Genomic DNA, 25525 nt, shown 5'->3' on the forward strand with positions numbered 1-25525 from the left:
CCACAAGATTCAGCAGGTATAGCTGTGAAAACACACACATGTACACTTATTGAAAGTAGTGGACACAGAATTTGGGCCAGATTCACCCTTAAGAAAATTAACCAGTTTTTTTTTTGGTAGTGTAGTGTAGTAACCATGGTTTGTGGTGTATTGATTACTATTAGCAAACACATGGTTTTACCTCAAAATGTTTTTTGAAAACCATGGTTGTCAAATTAATTGTTGAATTGTTGAGTTGCAGGAGCAGCCACACGTCATTCATTTAAAATAAATGTGCATTTAGATTAAATGCAATATGGCAAACGGCCTCTCAGCACAGAAAGATGTGTGCATTGGCGTAAAAAGGTTGTATTGGAAGAACAGCATTAGTTTGATGATCCAAAAATATGTTTACACTGCTAAATTGCGAATCCGGCCCACAGTCTTCTGCTGCCTTTGTTTTGATCTGTCCCATAAGTGTAACGTATCATTACTGTAGTGTTGTAGGATTTGCAGTAATAAGATGCTTGTTGAGCATCACATGCTGTGCTTTAAGAGGCTCAAGGGAATATAATGAATATTAAACAACGGGTGATATGTTGCACCAAATATTGTAACTACAATATCTAAACACAACTTTAAAACTATCCAGGAGAGCTAAAGAAAAACAAATTTAACACCAGAGCTCTTGAAGTGTGTAAAAATCTACAACAACTATTTTAATATCGATAACAAAATAGCAACATATAAAATATTCACTGAAAAACAGGTACAAACAGATAATAACAAACAATAGCAGATACAATCAAGTTCAAAGTTTCTTATATTAGCGCTTAACCTAAAAATATAACTTATATCATTTTTTGGTCATTAAATAAGTCAATATACGAGGAAATTACCTCATATAACTAAACCTAAATAAACGTATTTTTCTAAATGAAATGCTTGATATATACTTTTAAAACACAGTTTAAATTTCCGACCATGTATGGATCTTTTGTGTGTTAAAAAAAATCTTAGCAAAGCAACGATTTCTGTGAAATTACTGTAAACGCTTCGGACATGTTCGGTATCCCAGCTTCTGGCCGTCACTGTTGTGAGAGTCTGTTCAGTTTGTGACTGAATATGTGCTTGTTTCATGAAGAAATTCAACCTCTTTTTTGGTATTTTCTGGTTGAAGGCCCTCATATAATGCCATCTCTTTGGCAACCTCATCCCTCAGGTTTGTTTGCAGTAGAGATCTCTTATGAAGGTTATGAATATATTTTTGTTGTCCTGGAGGCTTTTGAAAGTTTTCTTCTTCATCAACTAGATCAACTGCGTAAACAGACTGTGGAAATCTATCTTATTCCCTTAATGTGGCTTGAATATAAATAGGTGGGAATAGGAGATACCCTCAGTCATTCTGTATGTGAAGCTTGGGACTGGTACAGGTTCATCCTCTACATCGGGGGAACCACAAGACCTGTCATCGCTGGAAGAAAATAGAAAAACGTATAAGTAACAAAACAACAGAAACAGCTGATTAAATGTTTAATGTATACGACTATATATACTCATGTATTCAGTTTCTGTAATCCAGCAGTAAGAGATCATTTTCAAATCAGTTTGTAAAAATATTATATTATTTCATTATTACATTTACATTATCTAACTTCACCCATAAAATTTTGTTTTTGTGACGGGTGAAAGCAAGTCAGATAAAATGTACGAATGTGGTCCTATGAATGAATAAAAGTCACCTTGGAAAATACGTAAGAATTGCCATGAGATAAAATTCGTATAGGACTTTTTAGCCTGATGTCACGGAAATGTGTAAGTATTTTATGAGTTGGCTAATTCATATGAGGTGAATCATACAAAAACGTATGATAATTATAAATAATAATAATAACGAAACTCCGCCCTCTAACCCCAATGTGACAGGCAAAAGCAAGTTGCACAAAATGTACGAATGTGATCGTACAAATTAATATATTAGCCACCACATACGTACATATTACTGTGAGATTGTGTAGGACAGTGGTCTCCAACATGGTGCCTGCCAATGCACATTCTGTTAATAGCCTCCATTTTTATAATTATTTTTGTTAGATATTTTTATATAAGCTTGGCTTTTTTATGTATGTTAACATTTTAAACAATGATAAAACATGTTAACAAATAAAATAAAATAAAATCAACAAGTAAAAGAAAAAGGTTTTGAGTAGACTATATAAAAAAGTAGCTCTCCAGATTGTTTTATCCATTGTGGTAGCCCTTCCTCACAAATAGGATGGAGACTCCTGGTGTAGGACATTTAAAACATCTTTTTTTAAGCTGAAAATACCCTACATGGCCCTCTTACAATAAACCTTCCTGTGAAAATTGAATCATACACTCACCTAAAGGATTATTAGGAACACCTGTTCAATTTCTCATTAATGCAATTATCTTATCAACCAGTCACATGGCAGTTGCCAATGCATTTAGGGGTGTGGTCCTGGTCAAGACAATCTCTTGAACTCCAAACTGAATGTCAGAATGGGAAAGAAAGGGGATTTAAGCAACTTTGAGCATGGCATGGTTGTTGGTGCCAGATGGACCGGTCTAAGTATTTCACAATATGCTCAGTTACTTGGACCATTTCTAGGGTTTACAAAGAATGGTGTAAAAAGGGAAAAACATCCAGTATGCGGCAGTCCTTTGGGCGAAAATGCCATATTGATGCTAGAGGTCACAGGAGAATGGGCCGACTGATTCAAGAGCAACTTTGACTGAAATAACCACTCGTTACAACCAAGTATGCAGCAAAGCATTTGTGAAGCCACAACACGCACAACCTTGAGGCGCATGGGCTACAACACCAGAGGACCCCACCGGGTACCACTCATCCTCACTACAAATAGGAAAAAGAGGCTACAAGTTGCACAAGCTCACCAAAATTGGACCGTTGAAGACTGGAAAAATGTTGCCTGGTATGATGAGTCTCGATTTCTGTTGAGACATTCAGATGGTAGAGTCAGAATTTGGCGTAAACAGAATGAGAACATGGATCCATCATGACTTGTTACCACTGTGCAGGCTGCTGGTGGTGGTGTAATGGTCTGGGGGATGTTTTCTTGGCACACTTTAGGCCCCTTAGTGCCAATTGGGAATCGTTTAAATGCCACGGCCTACCTGGGCATTGTTTCTGACCATGTCCATCCCTTTATGACCACCATGTACCCATCCTCTGATGACCACTTCCAGCAGGATAATGCACCATGTTACAAAGCTTGAATCATTTCAAATTGGTTTCTTGAACATGACAATGAGTTCACTGTACTAAAATGGCCCCCACAGTCACCAGATCTCAACCCAATAGAGCATCTTTGGGATGTGGTGGAACGGGAGCTTCGTGCCCTGGATGTGCATCCCACAAATCTCCATCAACTGCTAAAGATGCTATCCTATCAATATGGGCCAACATTTCTAAAGAATGCTTTCAGCACCTTGTTGAATCAATGCCATGTAGAATTAAGGCAGTTCTGAAGGTGAAATGGGGTCAAACACAGTATTAGTATGGTGTTCCTAATAATCCTTTAGGTGAGTGTATAATGACAAACTAGAGCAAAATGGATCTTTTCTGTTCCTAAAAGACACCATCCCTGTGCAGAAATTGATCTCCATAGGAAAGGCTTTAATAAGTCTGGTGTGTTGCAATAAAAATGAATGCAAACAGAATTTAGTAGAATAGCCAAACCCATGAATTTCCATATATAATGGCAATTCAAATTCAATTTGTGTTTTTCTTCACTATAATAAAGGTCTGTAGTATCTTTATTAATTACTTGAAACCTCTTTATTAATCACCTCTGAAGCTGTTTCCTCCTGATGTTGGACAGACAGGTGATGGTGAACCCTGGGGTCTCAGGACAGGAGCAAAGGCACTTTTTTGTTTTGCAGAAGACGGAAAAGATGAGAAAGGCAGGAGGGAGGTTGATGAACTCGACCCTGGTACATTGGGGCTGGATGGCATGACTGGAAAAGAGAATAAAACAATCAGAATATTGCAAATTTGTAATGAAAATTAGTTTTAAATAGGAGATACTCACTGGCATAAGGAGAGCTGTTTGGAGAGGTACTATTAAATCCAGGTGACCCCGGGACACCAAGACTGCTCATGGGTACCGCCCCATAACTGGCACCCATTCCTCCCCCGGGCCCATAGCTCGACTGGTGAGGGGTTGAAGATGAAGGGTAACCTCGTGGGGACAAACTGCTCGAGTTGCGGCTGTAACCTTTAGTAAAAAAGAATGTGGTTTCAATACACAAATATTTTGGAAATGAACACTCTGTGGTCTTACACATCCCATGAATCACGGAAGGAAGGTCACATGCTTCATTAAATGGTTGTCAAAATCTAAAGATTACACATATTGAGATTTTTGTACCTTGGGTACTGCCCTGTTCTCCGATGCTCACGCCCAGTTGTGTCGGGTACGAGCTGAGACCCATGACGCTGCCGTGTACCGGTGAACTTGGCATGGCCTGCAGCTGGCTGTGAGGCCGAGGTACGCTGTACAAAGCTTCGGCTATATCCGCAGCCCGTTTCAGCAACATGTCCTATACCCAATAAGCATGGAGATAAATATTTAAATATATTTAGTAATAAACAGCAAATTCTTGTTTCAAAATTCCCATCACAGTGTTTTTTATCATTGGTTACCTGATTGCTGGGTGAATTTCCATACAGCGACTCCACAACATCTGCTGCTCTCTTCAGTAACATTTCCTAAAGACATCAATGAAATACTAATGAGATACATGTACATCTGTGTTAGTGTGTATGTGTGTATATTATCAGCATAATCTCACCTTTGCCAGTTTATCAGGGTCACCGGGATGTCGAGGGATGACCTTTTGAAGTCTCTGAAAGCCGTAGTCGATAGTTGGCTCATTCAAGGCTGGACAAAACAAAACAAAGTCAGTGTTGTGCTTTTCGAAATGAATCAGAGATAATAACCTTTAGACTAAACTCGTGTCCCATTCAATTTAACTTAGGTGTGATCTCTTCAATGATGCTTTAAAGGACAGAAGAAAAAATCCTCCAAAAGAAGGGTTTACTGTTTTTTTACCTGTGTAAATGAAGCGTCCTGGAGCTCCTTTACAGAACTGCTTTGATTTATAAGAAAGCGTGACTTCAACAACTCCAGGTATATGTCTGGGTGGTGTCTGTACCCGAATGGCATGAGGAGTGATCAACTGTGTAAACACAAACAGTTAATTATTTTAAAGCTGTTGAGACTGAAGCCTTCAGTTAATTCTCAAAAGATACCCATGATGCTTTTTCATTTGTACCTCGCTCCACACCAGCATGCTCCCGAACACAACCTGAAGCCCATCGAAGAAGTTCTCTCCAATAACAATCACCATAGCACCTCCTGTAGTCCAGCCTTCACTAGGACTGATGGCTTTAATGCACGGCGTAGCTGTAATGTAGAGAGAGGAGAGACTTAACCCATGTGGTATTTACAGTCTAATGTAAAAGGATAGTTCACAAAAAAATATACATTTTGTCATCAATTTCTCACTCTGAAATTGTTCCAAATTTGAAGACTTTTCTTTGTTCCGCCCAATACAAAGGAATATATTTAGATGAATTTTGTAACCAAGCAGATTTGGGGCACCATTGACTTCCAAAGTAGGAGAAAATTATATAATGGAAGTGAATGGTGCCCCAGATCTCATTTTTTTTATATCTTCATTTGGGTTCAGCAAAACAAAGAAATGTATACAGGTTTATACCAACGAGGGTGAGTAAAGGATTCCAGAGTTTTTTACTGACAGAGATTTTTTTTATCCCTTTATAATATCCCTCTGTAATAAGGTGATTGTGACAATAAACCACAAACTACAAACAAAAGGTGTTTAAGGACAGCTTCATAGCTGTACAAACACAGCCCAGATGGCTAAATCAATGCAAAATGTGGGCTGTCTGTAAAAAATGTATAGACTTTTAACGATAGCTCAAAATAAAAGAAATAAAATAAATTAATTAAAAATCAAAACACTTTGTAATCACTCTTGACTTTGCTTACATGTTGGAATATCTTACATCTCACAAGTTATTTTGGCTGAAACGAAATTCAGGTTTATTTTGGCTAAAGGTGCTAATAGCCAGACTATACTGGGTACCTAAATGGTGAAATGACGGTTTTTGCTTACTGAAAAGTAGGAAAACAAACCTTGGGAGCATCTAAAAACTCAAAAGTTTTTTTCTTATGCTATTATTATTAAAACAAAAATACTTTTGCTTCAAAATGTACTGCACAAACAGCATTTCTTCTGATAATTACCATATTCCATGTTGGTCTCCCCAGTCTCTCCTGAATCTGCTCTGCGTGCACGACGTCCATGTTTGGAGTTGTTGTGTACAAACATATTATCAGAAATGGCTAAAACAGGACCATCCACACTGATCGTGGTCGACAGAACCACCTGTTCAAATGCACATAAAAAACATTTGAATTATAAACAAAGTGTCTGTTTATGATATTAAACACTCATAACATGTGAAATGATAACACTTCATTTCATGACTACTTTTGATTTAAAATAAATTGTTTTATTGTCCTTGTTTAATCAGTTGTTATAAAGAGCTAAAGTGCAGAAAAATCACAGCAATTCTACAAAATCTGATGTATTTATCTTGCTTGGACTGCATTTATAAATTTTTTTCTTTTCACTTTCTTATCCACATTAAAGGGATAGTTCAAACAAAATGAAAAATCAACAGAATTAACGAGACTGACACATGTTCACTAGCATGGCCGTAGCTACCATTGAGGACACCGAGGTCATGTCCTCGGTAGTTTTTCTTGAAGTTTTGTTTCATTTTGATGTGAAAATAGCAGACGAAACCATTATCCTTGCATCTACGGACCATCACGTGAAGTGATGGAAATAACGGCGTTATAAATAAACGTCGTTACTAACGGTGTTATTTTTTCGGTAACGAATAATCAAATACATTTCTGTCGTTACTGTTACTGACATTAAAATGTTGCGCGTTAATCTCACTGAAGCGAGTAGACTATCAGACAGGCAATGTTTTTCTCTTCAACTGATGATGATTGGCCTGTGTATGTTAGAGGGGGTGGGACCAGGGCCGGTTCTAAATATTTTGAGGCCCTAGGCAAAATTTATGTTGGAGGCCCCTCACACCCCTCTAATTTTCACAATAATCTGAGAAAGTGTTTTCCTACCCTGTAAGAAATCAAAGCAACTGTAAACCTCCGTCACCACAACAAAAGGCCCGCCTCTCCCCTCATTCGATTGGACAATGGAAAGACGCAAATGACTTTGGGCGCTTTTCTGCTCAGCGCTCCTTCAAAAGCGCGTGCTGCGGCCGGCGGCAAAAACAGCAAGGCATTCGGCGTGCATAAACAGCGCTCAAACGCTCCCTGCCCATAGAATATCGTTAAAAAAAGGCGACTGCCATAAACGCGTTTTGTGTGATCAGCCCCTTACTGAACCAATATACAGTATAAAGTTATCTATTAGACTATCTATGGATATATTCATATGTTTTTCAATACCTTTTTATACCTTAAATATCCATAACAACGCCAGTTTTGTTTGCTGTTTGACTTTAAATACATACTTTTTTAACTTGACTTTTTTTGATAGTCAGCTCCCCGCGCGATGCTATCATGCACACGCATTCAAAATGTCTAAACAGAGTCAACAGGGTGCAAGTTTGATCTGTCCTGAAATGACCTTGATAAACGGAAGAAAGCTAAGATTATTTTTTAAATGCATTATTTTAAAATACCTGCATCATGCGCTAAACTGTCTTTGCATCCCGCTTTTGTTAAGCAGGAAAAGGACGTGATAGCCGCTTTCAGCGTCACTCAAAGTGGGTCAGCTGCAGAGATTTGAATGCTGTTCATCTAGGCTTCTTTAACTTCATGAGGCGCTGCAAGAACCGACAGGTGGATGATATTAATGCACCGCGAGAGCGAATCGAGAAATCATACAGAGGAGTTTGCTAATCAATCGTTCTCACGTTACTTTGATGTCAAACGCCTGCGATTTTTAGGGCGGCGGTGACGCATAAAGTCGAACTCACCTTAAAACTGTATTTATTGCTGTCGGACTAGCTCACATGGATTTGCAGTTATGGAGCCCCCCCCCTCCAAGCTTGAGGCCCTAGGCATTTGCCTACTCTGCCTATAGCTAGCGCCGGCCCTGGGTGGGACAACCACATACCCAATGATGACTGGCTGAATTTCCATTGTTAAGCAACCAGAAGCAGGCTTAGTTCAAGTTCGTACACTGTATAAACATGCACACAGCAGTGCCGTGTTGCCAACTTGATGATGACTTTGTCCCTAGTTTTAGCCATTTTTAAACCCCTTTAGCGACTTAAAAAAGCGAAAAAAGACAAATCTAGCGATCTTTTCTGGTGTGGTTGGAGATTGACGCGAGAGGATGTATCATTCTTTCCACTCAACGAGCAGTGGGTGAAGGGGAGAGTTATGGTTATGCAGCAAATAGCCTACAATATGAGATGCAATACAGCTACCAATTAGATTCAAAACTACACTACTGTTCAAAAGTTTAAGGTCACTTGACTAAAATGTTAACTATGATCTTAAAAATCATTTAATCTGAAGGTGCATGGTTAAATGCTTGAAATTGCTTTTGTAGACCAAAAATATACCTGTGCCAAACTGACTAATTTAGTTAATAATTATTAGAAAACCAAAAATGTATTTTTGAAATAGGTGACTTACACTGAATATTGAAGAAAAATCAGCCAATAAAAGCCCATATTATATATAAACTCCTTCTATACTCAATTAAAGTTTACTCAATACTAAATTTAAGAAGCTTCTTGAAAAAAAATGACACAGTTTTGCAGTTTTTAGGCAAAGAGTGACTTACACTTCAGATGATGAAATGTAACCATTGATTTATTTTGGATGCTTTTAGTCACCAAAAAAATTCTCACAGACACAGTTACATTTGTACTATGTCGTAGTTTGGACGTGTTAATTATTATTTTTTAATTTGGAAAAAATATAAATAATAAAAAAAAATGTAGGGGTTGTCCTCGGGAATTTGAAAAATCCTGGCTACGGCCTTGTTCACTAGACAGTGTGTGTCCAGCGTATGACATTGGACAAAGCTGATTAAACCATTAGCATTGCGCTCAAAAATAACCGAAGAGTTTTGATATTTTTCCTACTTAAAACTTGACTCTTTTGTAGTTAGATTGTGTACTAAGACCGATGGAAAATTAAAAGTTGCAATTTTCTAGACAGATAAAAAAAAGGACTTTGCTGCAGTAACATGGTTGCAGAAGGTGCAATTGCATTAGCGCGATGCTAATGGTCTAATCAGATTCAATGGATTGTGCTAAGCTATGCTAAAAGTAGTACCGCCAGACACGGAGATCGGCTGAATGGATTCAAAAATGGTAAAAATCAAATGTTTAACTCTAGGGGAGCCGGAAAATTTGTGTCCTTTTAAGTCCAAAGTCAGTTGAAATCAAAATAGTTTAGACAGGACTGAGATAAACAGCTTGCCTGGAGCATCCGAGTTTACGTGTGAAAACAACACACCAGAAAAAAACACTAAAATAGAGCAACAGATATGTGAATGTGACAACTTTCTAAAGAAAATGAGTGAAAGAAAACACATCTGTATGGATGATTAGCGCAGCGAGACCCAAAGTCATTTTTCACTGCAAAGAAAAAATTCAACCAAATGCAGAAAAAACAACGAAGATGAAGAGTAAAGAGAAGATGATGGAGGGATGAAATGTCAGACAGAAGGTTTGCTAGTGAAAGACAAGTGAGAGGAAGGGAAGCAGGAGATTCCCCAGTGAACACTTCCTGGATCACAGAGTTTGACCTCCACCATCTGGAGTCCATCACTCAAATCTACTGACAACATCCTGATGATGTCCTACTGGACTACTGTTTCTACTTTACTTTCTCTCTCTCTCTAAACAGTTCTAAATATTTAGTTATTTTTACAGTGATGTTTATTTATGTCCAGAAGAGCAATTATAAACCAATCTATTTACTTGTTTATAGGTGCAGACAGTGAAGAAGACAGAGATGAGCGAGTAATACCTGAAATCTTCTCATGTCTCTGGGGTTTCCTGCTGTCTTTAGACAATTCTGATTGCATTTCAGGAAAAACTTCAGGAAAAATCTGTAAGACACAAAAATCGAATGCCAACTGAATAGACATACAAGACTGAAAGAAGAGTAGAACTTTTATAAGCAGCACATGAATGATCTAACGCACTGAAACCCACACAAAAACAACTTCCCACAGGACAATATGACCATGAAGTCTTTCACAGACTGTACAAAACAAGCAAACATGATCATACTCTGTATGTGTGTGCATGCGTGGGTGCGTGTGTTTGCTTGTGTGTGTGTTAAAGATAGATGCAGCATCATCTGGAGAGATGAAATGGATGAAGAAGTATAGATGGACAGCCTTAAAATCCCAGAAGTAAATTGCGCTGCCACAGTGTCCTGCTACTATGGCAACCCAGTTTTACTGCAGTCCCAAAATCCCAAGTGTAAAAGTGCAAGACATTCCAGCGGATTTCACAGAAAGACAGCAATTAGTTTAGCTTTCCATCTGTAGTGTTCATATTCGGGATTAGAGGATTTATAGTGCAGTAATATCATAGTAACTATACATTATACATAATGAGTAATATGTATTTACTGCATTTATTAATCTTTGTTCATGTTTTCTTAATTCCAATACAGTTTGTTTATAGTCTGTATAAACTAATATTAACTTTTGATTTAAAACAACATATAGGCAAATTCAGAAATTAGCATGTACTAATATTATTAGTTCACATTAACTAACTAATGTTAGCGAATATAGCATTTCTGTAAAGTAGTATGGAATTTGAATGCATGGGAAATTCCTGAGAATATTTTTGAACCCAAAAAGCAGAAAATCCAAAACACGACCATCAATGGGTGCAAATGTGTTTATCAAGAGCACAGGCACGTGTGTGAAATATTTTACCTCTGTAACAGGTCAGAAGGGCCCAGATGCCCAAAATTTCTGTTTCATCTATGATGGACTGGTTTTAAAGACTGAAATGTTGTACATTTTACCATAAGGTCATAAATGTTTCAAACAAAATAATATTATTATTAAAGAATAATTATGCCACAGCTGGTAAAAATATGGCTTGAATATAAATTTTAACAGTATCCAGCCAAACCACAACTTCCCTAGTAGCAGCTGTAGTTTTTAAAGCTCATTTAATACAGAAAACTTTCTCTTTTGTTCTTCCACAGACTGTTTCTGTCCACCTCAAGTCTTTACACCTTAACCACACGATCAACTTTTCACTCCATTATGAAATTGTAACGCACAGCTGCAAGCGGGCAAATTAAAGCCCATCGGCCAGCCACACATTAACATGCATTAGTCACTCCCCCACTCACTTAGCATGCAAATCTCTAAGCCTCACTGCCTCGCACCTTCTGCCATGTATCCATTCGCTGCATCATAATTAGAGCCATCGTGCATAATTAATTAGGACAACCTTGCTACTTCAGCACAACACCCCTCCGTCTCTGTCGTGTCATATGTAAAAGTTTAATAACAGCGTGCGATTCTCATTGTTGTGAGGGCTGCTTAATTTTGTAATTCACATTACAAAACTTTTCATTTTCAGTGTCATTACGCGATGTATATTGAACACATATCCGAGATGTTATTGTTGATTTGTCAAACAAACACTTAAAGTACTTAGCGTACACAAAAATGAAAATTATGTTATTATTTAATCACCCTCAAACCTGTTAAAATGTAATCAAATACTAATCAAGCAGGAAACAGGAGCACCATTGACTTCCATAGTAGGAAAACAAAATCCTAAGAAAGTCAATGGTGCTTGAGTACCAACATTGCTCAAAATATCTTCCTTTGTGTTCAGCAGAACAAAGAAATTTGTAGAGGTTTGTAACAACATGAAAGAGAATAAATGATGACAGAATTTTTATTTTGGGTGAACTATCCCTTTAAGCAAGTCAATTTAATGCAACGTTTTATCACTAAAATGAACCCTCACTAAAACTTAGATCAGTATTTTACATCTTTTTGTTAACCATTTTTAGAATAAATCAGTCCATTTTTTTGATTGTTGGTTCCCAAGACGTTTTGTGGACGTTGTTTTATGGTTGCAAAAAATAACCTTATTATAACCATAAGGAAATGTTCTGTGCAAGTTATTTTTATTTAAATATAACATCCCTGCAAGTTCCGGAAGCTATATTTGTGGATGCAACCTAAAATCAACGCTCTTACAACGTTAATATGTAATAGTTGTATTAATCAAAGTGGATGACTGTTTTTACAGATATCGCCAGACAAATCAATCTACGATGGCACAGCTCTTGATTCCTCGATCAGAATCACTGGTTGGGAAATACAGACAAAAGACAGGCCCTCATCTTAAAAGTGGGGTCAGTTTGCACAGGGTCTCAGTGGGGCGTCTCTGTGCAGACCTCTCAGAGGGCTTTGTGTGCATCTGCTCTGTTTCTCAACACCGCACACGAGCCGCCCGGCAAGGGGCCGTCGTATTCTGAAGGTGACAACTTGCTTATCCCGAAAAGCAGAAAAATGGCTCATATGTGCACAAATTTCCCTGCTGAAAACCCCCAAAATTGGTTTTATCCAAATGGCTTTAAACTTATAAAAGAAAACTTAAAGCTTATGAAAGAACATGAATGTATGGACTGACACATGAAAGCACTACGATGATTTGGCTCTTTGGATCTTTGTTTAGCATTCTTCCTACAGGTAGCACCCATCGATCATAAAAAATGCCACCTTTATTGGCCACCTTTATCAACTACATGTTGAGGAGGGAGATCTTAAAGCACCTGTCTGGCTTTATATTAGAGCAATATTACTCATACTTATCATATAAACATACAGATGTACTGTATGTAAAGGTAAATTGAAATATATTGTTAAAATTTAAATGATTACTATGCACATATTACAGATGATGGTATTATCTTGTCAAAAAAGTTATTTTCTTTTATTTAGACAATATTGTACACATACCTGTTAAGCAGGTATTCATTATTATTCATAATTATTTCGCTTTTTGTATTAAAAATCATAAAACAGCATAGCTATGGTTAAAATTTAATTATTAAAATATTACACAATAATTTCTTTATAGATGTGCAAAATCCCAAAGATTAAACTGTTACTCGATAAAACATATTACAGTCATAGTTAATAGTTTTAAATAACACCAAAACAAAGAAATAAAGGCTAAGAGCGGGAATGTTGATATTTTAGATTCAGGACCATCATTCATCAGTATTTCCTCTTGTCTATCTCACACCCTCCCACCCATCTTAGAAAAACAAAACAGTGTCATGACATGGAGCGGGAGGGGGGTGGAGGGAGGGAGGAAAATTAGGAAACCAGATGTGCGGTATCGAAACACTGACAAGCTTCAGAGGTAACACTTCAACAACTGTACACCACATGTGTGTGAGCGAGAAGATGTACACTTTATACTTTATAAGACGCTGTTTATGAGAAATAAAATGTTCAGCTAAACCTGAAAACTGAATGAGAAATGCCGAATCCCATATGCTAGAAAGCATTTTGATATGTGGTATGAGAATAAATGGATCTGTATCCGTTGACTGGCAGTGTTGTTGGAAAGGATTGTGGGGGACGAATGTTGGAGGTGTTGGGTAGCAGGGGTTAGTTGGGGGCAGTCATAAATACCCTGGGTTCTCAAAATCCCTTGGCAGACTTGGGGCCAGACTGGTCGAGGGGTTAACAGGGCACGTTCCCAACCTCTGACCCCGCTAACGGGGCACACACACAGCGGCTCCAAAAACCAATACCTCCGTCTTCACATACCACACTGAGACCTTTCACACTCACCTCCAGCACTAAGAAAAATAAAAGCTTTTCCTAATAGACATTGATGGATTCTTTACAAGACATTTTAATAACAATGCATTATTAAAACTGATACTAACCCCCAGTCAGTGTATATTAACTGTATAAACTCTCTAAAAAAAGTTTGTTTTCTTTATGGCAACTTTTTTATGATTTTTTTTAATCTATAATTTAAAAGCAAAGTTTTTTGTTTTCTACATGAAATGCAGTGGCGGCTCATGACTGCTCATCCGAGGGGCGCTAATTCAAAATAAGTGTTTGGAGTGTCATGTGTGTTCCTTGTGCTTTCAAAATATGTGTTTGTTGCGTCATGTGAACCATGTGCATCACGTGTTTTGTCAAAATAAGTGCCTGCTGCACACGCGTCAAAACCGTTTATGATAAAAGAGACGCTCACGTTCACAAAATACACGCAAGACACTCCCTTAACACTAAACTCTGATTACGCATGAGATTATGCGAGTATCTGGCAAACGTGAGCGTCTATTTCATCATAAACCCTTTAGACGCATCTGCAGCAGGCACTTATTTTGACAAGACACGTGATGCACATAGATTCACTCGACACGCAGAACACATATTTTGAAAAAAGGAACCACACACATGACGGGCTACATACATGTTGTGAGGAACTTTGCATCGAAGGCCATCGAAAAAGAAGTCACCGGTCGCCACTGTGGTAATGCATAAACTCAACCTGGGTCAGGTCACAATATATGTGTATATGCACTGATATATCACCCTATATTTCACGACATAATCATTTAAAACAAGAATTAAAGAGCAAAACTTTCTGTATCTATCAGTATCGGTAGATGTCATTTTAAGTCATCGAATATAGATATCGCCAGAGGAACTTTTTATGCATATATTTGTTAAAATGCTTCATACTCTCCAACCAAGTGTGACTATTTAAGTACAGATTGATGTGAATAATGCACAAGACAGCGAATGAAATGTGTGCAGAAGCCTTCATCAGTGTGGGTAAACAAAGGCAGGGCTCTCCGCATGAATAAGAGCCTGGCAGACAGGAGAAGAGAAGAAGAGATGTCTGCTTAATTAGCCACTAATGATAGGATCTGACAAACAACATCTGTTTCCAAATTGAGGATGGTGAGGGGGGTGGAGAGACGGAGGATGCCACCAGTCACTCAACTGAACGTCTTCAACCAAAAACTTCACACGAGTTTAGAGAAGAGAGCGGGGAAACATACGGCATAAGAAAAAGAGAAATTACAGACTATTTTTTCACAAGTGAATAACTAACGAAACAGCACAATTAGCTGTAAAGTTTATATTTGAAATTTTAAGCCCTGGTTCTGCAAATATAAAATGATGACTGCACCGCTGCTGTAACTTTTACCATGCATGTCGTCTTCAAATGCAAATCGACGTATGATACTCAACAAGCAATAGCCGCATTTCACCATATATGTTAGACCTGATATAGTCCAGCTATGATTAACCAAAATAAACTTCAATTTGGTTACACGTCGCTTCTGACTAAATAACTTGTAAGATGTCTGAAATTCCATAATTTAGGGAATCAATAGTAATAACAAGTTGTTTGCTTTCATTTATTTATTTACATTTTTTTTGGAGGGGCTATAGTTAGACATCACTGACAGCCCAAATTTTGTCTTGTTTGGATGGCTATTAGACAGTATTAAAGTGCCAATGACTTAATATCTAAAGTGTAACGTTTTCAGAGTCTAAATATCAATACAGTTCTGCTTAACAGATGCTGTGTGATAAAAGAAAACCGAATGAGACAATACGTGAAGATGTGGGTATGGGATCGTTCAGAGGTGCTGTAACATAATGTCCGTGGCTAATCCGGAGCAAATGTGCACACATGCAGACAGGAGGAAAGCAGAGGGGGAAACCGTGCTGGAAAGGATGAAGGGAGGAGAGACACTGACACGGCTCACAGCAGGCCTGCTGTGAAGCTGTCAATGGTCCCGTCAACTCTCGCCTTGCACTGAGCCCTGACACATTCATCACACACACACAATGATCTCTCTTTAAAATCTTCTCTCATATTAGATTAGTCGACTCAGATTTCTGTTCTGAGAAATGCACCCTAAATCCTAAAAAAATATGTTAAGGGATTTATCAGGAGACCATCATCCACCAGATTACTGCTAAGCAGACACACAAATAAACAAACAGAGGGGCCGGGGTACCATCAGGGGGGTGGGCATCACTCATTAGAGAAATTTAAGCAGTCAAGCTCCAGTGACTTCTCACACACACACAGGCAGAGCATAAATATGTGACCCCGCCTGTGAAATCCAGATTATAATAATCTAATAATGAGATTAGGAGCATTGATTTCGATCTTTGACTGGTCATATTAAAGATATAAAGTTGATATTTTTACAGAATGATCTTTACATTATGCAGACTGATTACAAAAAAAGGAAAAATATTCTACCGTTTTTGCCACTGTGAAAATATTACAATCACGACATTAACGATCAATTCTTTGTTTAAACCAGGCATCTTTTACTTGCTTCAGAAAACAACCAAAGAAAAATGCTATTTGTTGGACATTTTTAAATAGAGCAAATATGAAAAACAAATCCATATTTTCCTTTAAACCCAAATCAAATTTAATGCACCTAACAAAATGATGATGGGTCAAAAAATGACAAACCTAAGTATTGGGTTACATTAAATATATGATATATATTTATATATATATTTGACCAAACCATGGGAGTGGTAGCTCAACTAAACTGTATGTGTTTGTTACATATCACTGGAATAAATGTAATATTTTTTAAGTTACATCAAAATACACAAAACAAGCAAGCGAGTCTAAATTTTACACCGCTACTGTGTTATTGAGTAACACCTACTGCAAACTATTGCCTGTGTCTGTAAACATCTGGTATTAAGATGCGTTTTGGTCGATCGGATCACAATTGGACGATGCTAAATACAAGTGTAAACAGGGTGTAAAAGTTTTGAGCTCATCCACTTTAAACCACATTCAAAAGTGGTCGAAAGCGCACCAAAAATGGTGAAGCACCTTTATATAAAGCATTATAACATGGATAGCATTTATCCTAAATGCTTAGATTTAAGAGTTCCTCATTTTCTATTTAAGTCATTTCTTAAAGGTACACTCCACATTTTAAAAATAAAAAATGCTCATTTTTCAGCTCCCCTAGAGTTAAACATTTGATTTTTACCATTTTGGAATCCATTCAGCTGATCTCTGGGTCTGGTGGTACCACTTTTAGCATAGCTTAGCATAATCCATTGAATCTGATTAGACCATTAGCATCGCGCTAAAAAATAACCAAAGAGTTTCGATATTTTTCCTATTTTTAACTTGACTCTTCTGTAGTTACATCGTGTACTAAGACCGACGGAAAATTAAAAGTTGCAATTTTCTAGACAGATCTGGAACTATACTCTCATTCTGGCGTAATAATCAAGGATTTGGTGCTGTACCATGGCTGCGGCAGGCGTAGTGATATTACGCACTGCCCGAAAATAGTCCCCTTGGTTACTTTTAATAGCAGGGGACTATTTTCAGGTGCTGTGTAATATCACTACGCCTGCTGCAGCCATGTTACAGCAGCAAAGTCCTTGATTATTACGCCAGAATGAGAATATAGTTCCTAGCATATCTGCCTAGAAAATCACAACTTTTAATTTTCCGTCGGTCTTAGTACACGATGTAACTACAGAAGAGTCAAGTTAAAAATAGGAAAAATATCAAAACTCTTTGGTTATTTTTTAGCGCGATGCTAATGGTCTAATCAGATTCAATGGATTATGCTAAGCTATGCTAAAAGTGGTACCACCAGACCCAGAGATCAGCTGAATGGATTCCAAAATGGCTAAATCAAATGTTTTACTCTAGAGGAGCTGGAAAATACACTCTAAAAAAACAAACGGTGCTATATAGCACCAAAACAATTGCTTTGGATCGTAACGATAGAAGAACCATTTTAGTGCCATATAGCACCGGTGAAGAACCAGTGAAGCACCAGTGAAGAACCAGTGAAGCACCAGTGAAGCACCAGTGTAGAACCATATAGGGGCCATATAGCACCACATATGGTTCTACATAGCACTATATGGTTCTACACAGGTGCTTCACTGGTGCTTCACTGGTGCTTCACTGGTTCTTCACCGGTGCTATATGGCACTAAAAATGGTTCTTCTATCGTTACGATCCAAAGCAACTGTTTTGGTGCTATATAGCACCGTTTGTTTTTTAGAGTGTAAGCATATTTTCAAATAAAGTGGAGTATCCCTTTAAGGTATGTGTAAGTGTGTATGTGGGGATGTTACAAGGCCAAGTATTGACAAAATTATATCATATTGATTAGTTTGATTATCGGCTCCTTTGTTTTCTCACAACCCACCGGAAAGAACAATCAATTAGAGAGATATTGCAAGGTATTGATTCCCAATTCTCAACCCCCATTGGTAACATCCATTCCTGTATTGATCTCAGTACTGACCTGCTAACCCTCCAGATGGTACTCAAGGAGAATTTATTACCGAAATTATACAGGAGACTCTCAGATGTATTGTAGTGAGGAGACATTGAATTTACTAACCTTCCATACAACAACAGTGTCTCTACAGATTTTACAAATCCATTTTAGGTGTATTATTTCGCGTAACTTTAAGATGAAGTGACAGCTCAATTCAGTTGTCACTTCACCTTTCATTCCTGTCCTCATCAGTAACTTCTAAATAAATTACAACGCATCTACTGTCTAATGTTGGTCTTGTAAGTGTATGAAAGCTAAAGTCTGGATGGACACCACATAAAAGTACACATTTTCTTGACCCACTGTTAGAAAAAATGGTCAAAATATGTACCCCACCTGTCAATGGGGCAATACCCTTTTAAAAGGTCCTAATATGTGCCATGCAGTACCAATGTGTACACTGTAAAAAAATGCTACATTGATTTTGCAAGTCAATACAAGGTACTATTTTAAGTTTTGACTTGTAATAAATTTACATAAATTATAATAACAAGTTGAAATAGTTTAACTTTATTTTTTTACGTTAAAATAACATAAAAACATATGTTAATTAGACATCATTTTACAGTATACCTTTGAGATACTAATAAGCTCTCTTTGGTACCAATTTATGAGCTGCTAATATGAGCTCTGTAGGTGCAAAGCTGTAATTTTTAAAAAGGAACAGCACCAGTGACAGCTAGGGTACATATTTTTTACCATTTTTAGAATCAACTATACAATATCAATATCACACCAATCTGTGCCATCAGGGAAAAGTTGTGAGCAACATAATGTGACCAAATCCTTCTTGAGGATCAGCTGAGTGCCATTCTCTCTCCTTTCACTAATAACAGGATTAGCTGGGACGGGGGTCAGAAAGGGGGAGGATAGGAGAGAGACAGACCGAGCAGCAGGTCCATACAAAACGGACACAGATTAAAAAAGGAGGGGGCTGTAGGTGCTATGGGAGTTCAATTCCCATATGTACTGCGGGTGTCCTGATGGGCCCGACTAATTATATCAATATTAGGCTAAAGGTTGTAGGTGGTAGAGTAAGACGAAAATTGGATTTTAGGCTTGCCAAAAGAAATAGGCTATTATATATATATTAGTATTATTTTAGTATTAAATGTCTTCCAATAAATGTATTACACTTCCTTACCAGCATGCTATCTTTCTTTATTTACTAAACAATATTACAAATGGAGATGGGTGCTAATCTATACCAATGTAAGCTCTATTCAATTTTATCTATATACATTTTTGGCACTTGAAAAATGTTTCAATTTTTATTATAATATATGCACTCTTAGTTTAAGTCATTACAAAGACATCTATGCTGCGCTTGATACAGAAATAACATCTGTCGATACCAAAAACGGATGCTTTTGGTTTTATTGAACCTTTGGGTAAGTCTGGCCTTGTTTGGGGAATTTAGCAAATAAAAAGGATAAAGAGAGAGAGGAAGAGAGAGAGACAGAGGAATAGAGAATATTCAACGAGTTAAGAATAAAAAACCAGCTGTGGTGCAGAGGAATTCTGGGAAAAAATTTGAAAGATGACGGCTCATTTTTTCCGCTTTTGAGAAAGATCCTCAGAGACACTTTGTAAACACTGTTAGCTCGAACAAGCGGAGAGATAAAAAAAAGACAGATCTATGTATGAGTGGCATTACAGTAAAACTAAAAGAGAGAGATCAGGTTGTGAGACACTAAAAAAATCTCACATATGGTAGATATTTATGACTGAAGAGTTGTGTTTAAGGGTGTGGTGGGCGAAACATGTAAACAAGAAACTGATGGTGATGAGGCAACAATCTCGAAACCCAACATGACAGACTCGCTCATAAATCGAACTGAGATCTCAACTTTGCCTTCAATCAACCAAATCTCAAATGTGTCATTTTTCGCTTCCTAAAAAAACTGTTGGACTTACCTGTCAATGATAACAGGGTCAGATGGTGTCTCGTTGCGATTCCCACAGCTTTTTTTCTCACAACAGCGACTGCGTATCAAAATAGAGAACAGAATGGTAAAGATTTGTGGTGTGTCATCACTACAACTTACATAATTAAGGGGCTCAGAGGCAGACCAGCAATCTGTCACATTGATTGTGAATGATCAAGCTCTACCCCTGCTCACACAGACACATGAACACGAGTGTACACAAAGACAACACACACGCACCATCATAAGACCCTTCTGTCTGTGCGCAACCTCCCCTCCTCCTCCCCAGCACCACCAGCATAACAAAAGTGCCCCCCCACCCTTGGCCATCTGCCTATATGCTTTCTATTTTGCCCTACCCCGCAATCCCCCGTCAGACAGAGTCACTCCCCAGCTGTGTCGCCTGCCCTACGCACCCCCTTCCCCATCAGCTCCGTTATTAACCAGCTGTGAGCGCCCACTCGGGCATCTGCTGGCTACACAATGGGGGCAAGGCCCGTTTTGACTCCCCCTCTGCCCTCCCTGATGCTGTCCTCACGCCTGAGGTCACCGCACACCCCCTGTCCTTTCTGTCTCCTGTGACACTTGCTGTCCTTCTTTCGCTTAGCCCAGCTGCTTTATATTCTCTTCAATGTGATGTGGTCCTGTACATAAAATGTGTTCGCTTATGCTGGTCGGTATACCCATAATGCATTTCTCTGTGATGCATCATTGCAGGTTTACAGTAAAGATCAAAGAAGAAGCAATGCACCCTGAAAATGATTGTGTCGTGCAAACCTCTATTTAGATATTACTATAATGCAAAATATAATAAAATATAATGCTTTCTACATAGTGTTGACATAGCATGGTGTCCTTTCTCTTATTATTTTATTTAAAAAAAACTTTACGAATTATGGCTGCGTGCATTGCTGCATTTGTTGGATAAGCTTACCTGCACATGACCTCGTGAGTCAGCAGAACACGGCACATTTCTGGATTCTTGTTCTGTCCTTCATATGATATGGGCTAAACCATAGAGAACAAGAGTTTAAATCGAGTCACATTACAGAGCAAAACACTAAAGATATTTCTCGTGCCTAGAAGGCCTTGGAAACAGAATCTGAAGGGTCTTTACCTGTTTAGTGACCGAATCAATGAGACGTGCATAAAGGTCTTGTTCTGTGCGAACACCTGTGAACAAACACACAAAAGACTTGATGCCTGACTGATGACATAGAAAATAACTTCATATCAGATAAATACAGTCATGAAGCTTATCTGGTAGATCACTGCATGAGCATTGAAAAGTCATGGGTTTGAGATACTTAAGTAAAACATTATTGTATGTAATAATGGCTTTATTAGTACGTTTCAAAAATAAAAAACATATGAAATGATGATTTTTTGATACAGACACCTTATAGGTGTAGGCAAACAGAAGAGAGGAACATACCATTACTATAGAGGAGCTGAAGTTTGTAATGAGTCCCATTGTTTGTCTTTTCTCCCGTCTGTTCCAATAAAGACAAACATAGAAAGAATCTGATGATGCAATATTCAAAATAGCAATAAAATACATTACAGATTAAGCAATGGCGAACACATTACTGTAAGATGTGCTTTCAACGCTCCATAACTGGTACTGCTTTTCTTTTAATTTTAAGAACTTGCATTAGGTTTTATCAAGCATCTTTCAAAAAAAAAAACACCTCTAACCTAAAATTACACCTGCTTCTAAAAAACGTCAAGGACATTGAAGGAGAATTCCAGTAATTCAGTTTATTCATTCATATAATAGCTGGATATCTTATTTTTTAGTGTGAAACACACTGTAAAATATACCTTATCCTGCTCCACAAAGTCAACAAACGCCGTCCTCTCCACTTCAACAGGCTGCCCATTACGATCATAGAGTGCCAGCACAAAATGAAAGAAGTTGGATTTTCTGAGGTTGGATGGAGGCTGCTTTTCAAAGTGAGCACGGGATAAAGACACTCCACTGTGGGCAAACAACAAACACTTCATTTATTTACACATTGCATTCACAATTCACTATAGCTTGACACTCCATAAACCCAACATGAATTAATGCATAGATGTGGTGATGATAAAGAACAACTATACACTCATCTACATATGGAGATAAAAATCTCTTTCTGTGAATGGACTGTCACAGAGATGTTAGTTGTTACTTCATTAAATCGTACACAAAATTAACACAAGCTATTGTAAACAACATATTGTATAGTTCTGTCACTTCACAGTTGAGATTTACTGTTGTTAGTTTATGCAAGACTCCCTATGCCTTATCAGAAACTGTATTGACACTGTTAGTTTAATTGCTACTGAATCAGTGATTTTTACCTATTAACATGGCTGATGATTTTTTTGTAACTTTTATAAAAAAAACATGCAAACATGCATATAGCCTTATTAACATTCAATAAGCATGTTATTATTGTGTATTTCACGTCATGTTATTCTTGTTTTATACAGATAAAGCATCAGTACTGAATCTTTAAAGTATATTATGTATTATATAAAGGTTTTATATAAGAAAAGATAATAGGTTTACATTATTTAATGGTTAATCTGTGTATTAGTTGCTTTCAATAAAGTTGATTTAAAGGTTTTTTGTGTTATTGTAAACTATCCAATATTTGACAAATCTGTAAAAATCGTCTTTGTATTGTTTAAACATTGGTATTTGAAGCAATATCATAATATAAAAAAGGTCAAACTTTCATAAATTAGGCTAAACTTGTTGAACCACAAAAATAAACTTTTTACTATTATAGTTTGAATTCGATTGAAATGTAAATCGTCATATATTTTAGTTAATAAATCTGTTTGATTAACCCTACATTTGCTTGACAGAGGGCAGTTTTGAACATGCGCTTATCAATATCACAACCACCACAATTTTATTTTTTTGCTGATTTTTATTTTATTTCATTATTTTAATACGATTATTAATTATATAAAGAATATTAACCACATCGACTTATAAAGTAGGCCTGTTTAACTTTCTATAAAAGAAAAACTCTGAAATTGTGTCAAATGTGCAATGAAGAAAAATGAATGAAAACGCCCAGAAACAATCGCCGTTGAAATGACGAGCACGAGCGTCTTAAGATAACATTATTAATGTGTGAATTGCCGCGTGACAGCGAGGGTTTTGTTGTATTGTCTTGTTTTGTTTAGTGTCTTTCATTCGGCTCGTGACTCCCTCACCTTCAGCCACTCAGTGCGGGACAGAAGGCGAGCTGAGCCTCGTGTCTAACTGAACCCTGATGTTATTCATCTCCGGTGTCAATTTACACACAAAAACATTGACCTGTTGCTGTATTATTATCACGAGTGCAAGTGTACAATACTGCTTAAAATATAGCCTACTTTAAATTTAATATCAAAGAGGCGCGCGGAAATAGGATAGGCTAATAATAGCGCTAATAATTTTATGTTGCGCATGAGGTGCGTTTAAATTAATAGGCTGTACTTGATTGAAACCTATAGCCGTTGTTGTTGTTTTTTTTTTGTATGGTAAATAAATTACTTTAAAACTGTTACTGTTGTTAGCAGATGCATTAATTGGAAAATCATCTGTGTTTTCAGCCTTAACAAACTAAAAACACAGGTTCGGAAAAGGTTCTTTGTCAGGTTCCATAAATAACTTTTAACATCCACAAAACCTTTCTGTTCCTAAAAGGTTCTTAGGGGTTTCTACAGACTATAAACATATAAGAAAATGTTATTCTTTAAAGAACCTTTGACTAAAAGTTCTTTGTAGAAGCAGAAATTGTTCTTCTACAAACTTTGACGAAGCTTTTAATCACCTAATTTTAAGAGGGTAAACACTTGAGCCAAATTAGAAAAGGATAAGTACCTCTGTGCCGCAATGTTTGCATCAATAACGCCGACAGTTCGCACCCAAGAACGAACAGAATCCATTTCTTCAAAAGTTTGCACTTTCGATCCGGTGATGTTTCTGTCCGGGTGATCGTGACTTCCAAACATTTACAACAAAATCGACAGGGCAAGGTAACCTCCTGTGCAAAACGACAGAAAGACTTCAACAAACTGTCAAGTTTTACTCAGTTTTTTCCCGTCAACGAAGATTCTCCAAAAGATCTGCGGTGTTCTCCGTTATTATTTTCATAAGTTGATTGAAACGCTGCTTTCTTGGCGTATATGTGTCCTGTTTGGAGAACCATTCATTGTTGAAGTACCTCCGTGCGCTCACCTGTTCAACCGGAGCAACATTAAATTCCCAAAGATTTGTATATCTCTGCAGGTGTAGCTATTTCTACAAGTGCATCCTCTCAGCGGAGAAAATAAGCACGATATACATCCACAAGAGGCTCGTGACTGGAGGTTAAGCTCTGCACGCAGATTGTAAATGGTGAGGATGCTGTGGATGGGGATCTTTAAAACCATGAGAACGTGATGATGCAGCCGGAGTCTATTGGGACCTAGGGTATAAATGGGTTGCACTGGCAAAGCTGAAGAAAGAGGAGGGGCAAATCCGTATTTGTAAAGAAAGGCGTCCCGCTTCAGGTCGATTTCCTGACATCTGATTTTGGACTTATGGAGATAACTCACAGTTTATTGGTTTAACATTTTAACATATTCTTTTACTATATAATTACATAATGAACACATACACCAAAAATAATAAACATAAAAATAATAAACAAAAATAAGGATTTATCTAAAATACAGATTGCAGCAATAAATGTATCAAATACATGAAAATGCGTATTTATATTCATAATACAATATACACAATGTATTAACAATAAATCTTGGATAGGATAGGATAATGTTAGTATATTTTTTTTTTTGCTACAGATAAAGTGATTTTAAACTTAAACATATCCAACATTATAAACTACTTTTGCATGTGCTGGTTTTAAATTTACAAAGTAAAAGTATCCATTACAAAGAAAACGAATTTTAAATGAGTTTCATCTGACATCTGCGGGCGCAGACGCAGCAGACGGCCAAAACAATGAGATTTTTCTCAACTTTTTTTAGACCATTTCCTCTCTCGTTTAGCGCATGCTCGATGAGGAGCGGCTTTTCCATCCTTTCTGGCTGCTGGATGGGGTCATTGTCTGTGCGTGGGGCTCAAATAACTAAACAATAAGTGAA

At 37.4% G+C, this 25525-nt stretch overlaps 1 protein-coding gene across 2 annotated transcripts; it reads right to left on the reverse strand.

Annotated features, from left to right (window-relative positions):
* Positions 1-753: 753 nt before the first annotated feature.
* Positions 754-25204, reverse strand: ebf2 (EBF transcription factor 2). Of its 2 annotated transcripts, XM_065284467.1 has the most exons (17): positions 24258-25204; positions 22214-22370; positions 21825-21882; positions 21507-21562; positions 21324-21397; positions 20379-20447; positions 10089-10170; positions 6300-6441; positions 5302-5432; positions 5079-5205; positions 4819-4907; positions 4670-4735; positions 4395-4566; positions 4056-4241; positions 3814-3981; positions 2899-2955; positions 754-1453 (listed from the first exon to the last, which is right to left on the reverse strand). In XM_065284467.1, the coding sequence occupies exons 1-17, from the start codon at positions 24386-24388 to the stop codon at positions 1422-1424; spliced, it is 1797 nt and encodes a 598-aa protein (XP_065140539.1). In that variant the 5' UTR covers positions 24389-25204; the 3' UTR covers positions 754-1421. The 2 variants fall into 2 exon arrangements, with proteins under 2 accessions (XP_065140539.1, XP_065140540.1); XM_065284468.1 differs by lacking the exon at positions 2899-2955.
* Positions 25205-25525: the final 321 nt, after the last annotated feature.

Source organism: Paramisgurnus dabryanus, chromosome 5 (genome assembly GCF_030506205.2).
Source record: "Paramisgurnus dabryanus chromosome 5, PD_genome_1.1, whole genome shotgun sequence".
Lineage (NCBI taxonomy): Eukaryota > Metazoa > Chordata > Actinopteri > Cypriniformes > Cobitidae > Paramisgurnus > Paramisgurnus dabryanus.

Bases quoted from the DNA above. Each gene is read 5' to 3' on its own strand.
- ebf2 (XM_065284467.1), bottom strand. From the start codon at position 24,388: ATGTTTGGAAGTCACGATCACCCGGACAGAAACATCACCGGATCGAAA. The intron at 4,242-4,394 runs GTACAAAAATCT...TTTTTACTAAAG, and splicing joins AGAACAGGGCAGTACCCAAG to GTTACAGCCGCAACTCGAGC. The intron at 1,454-2,898 runs GTGAGCTTGTGC...ATTTTCTTCCAG, and splicing joins TCTTCAACGGTCCAATTTTG to CGATGACAGGTCTTGTGGTT.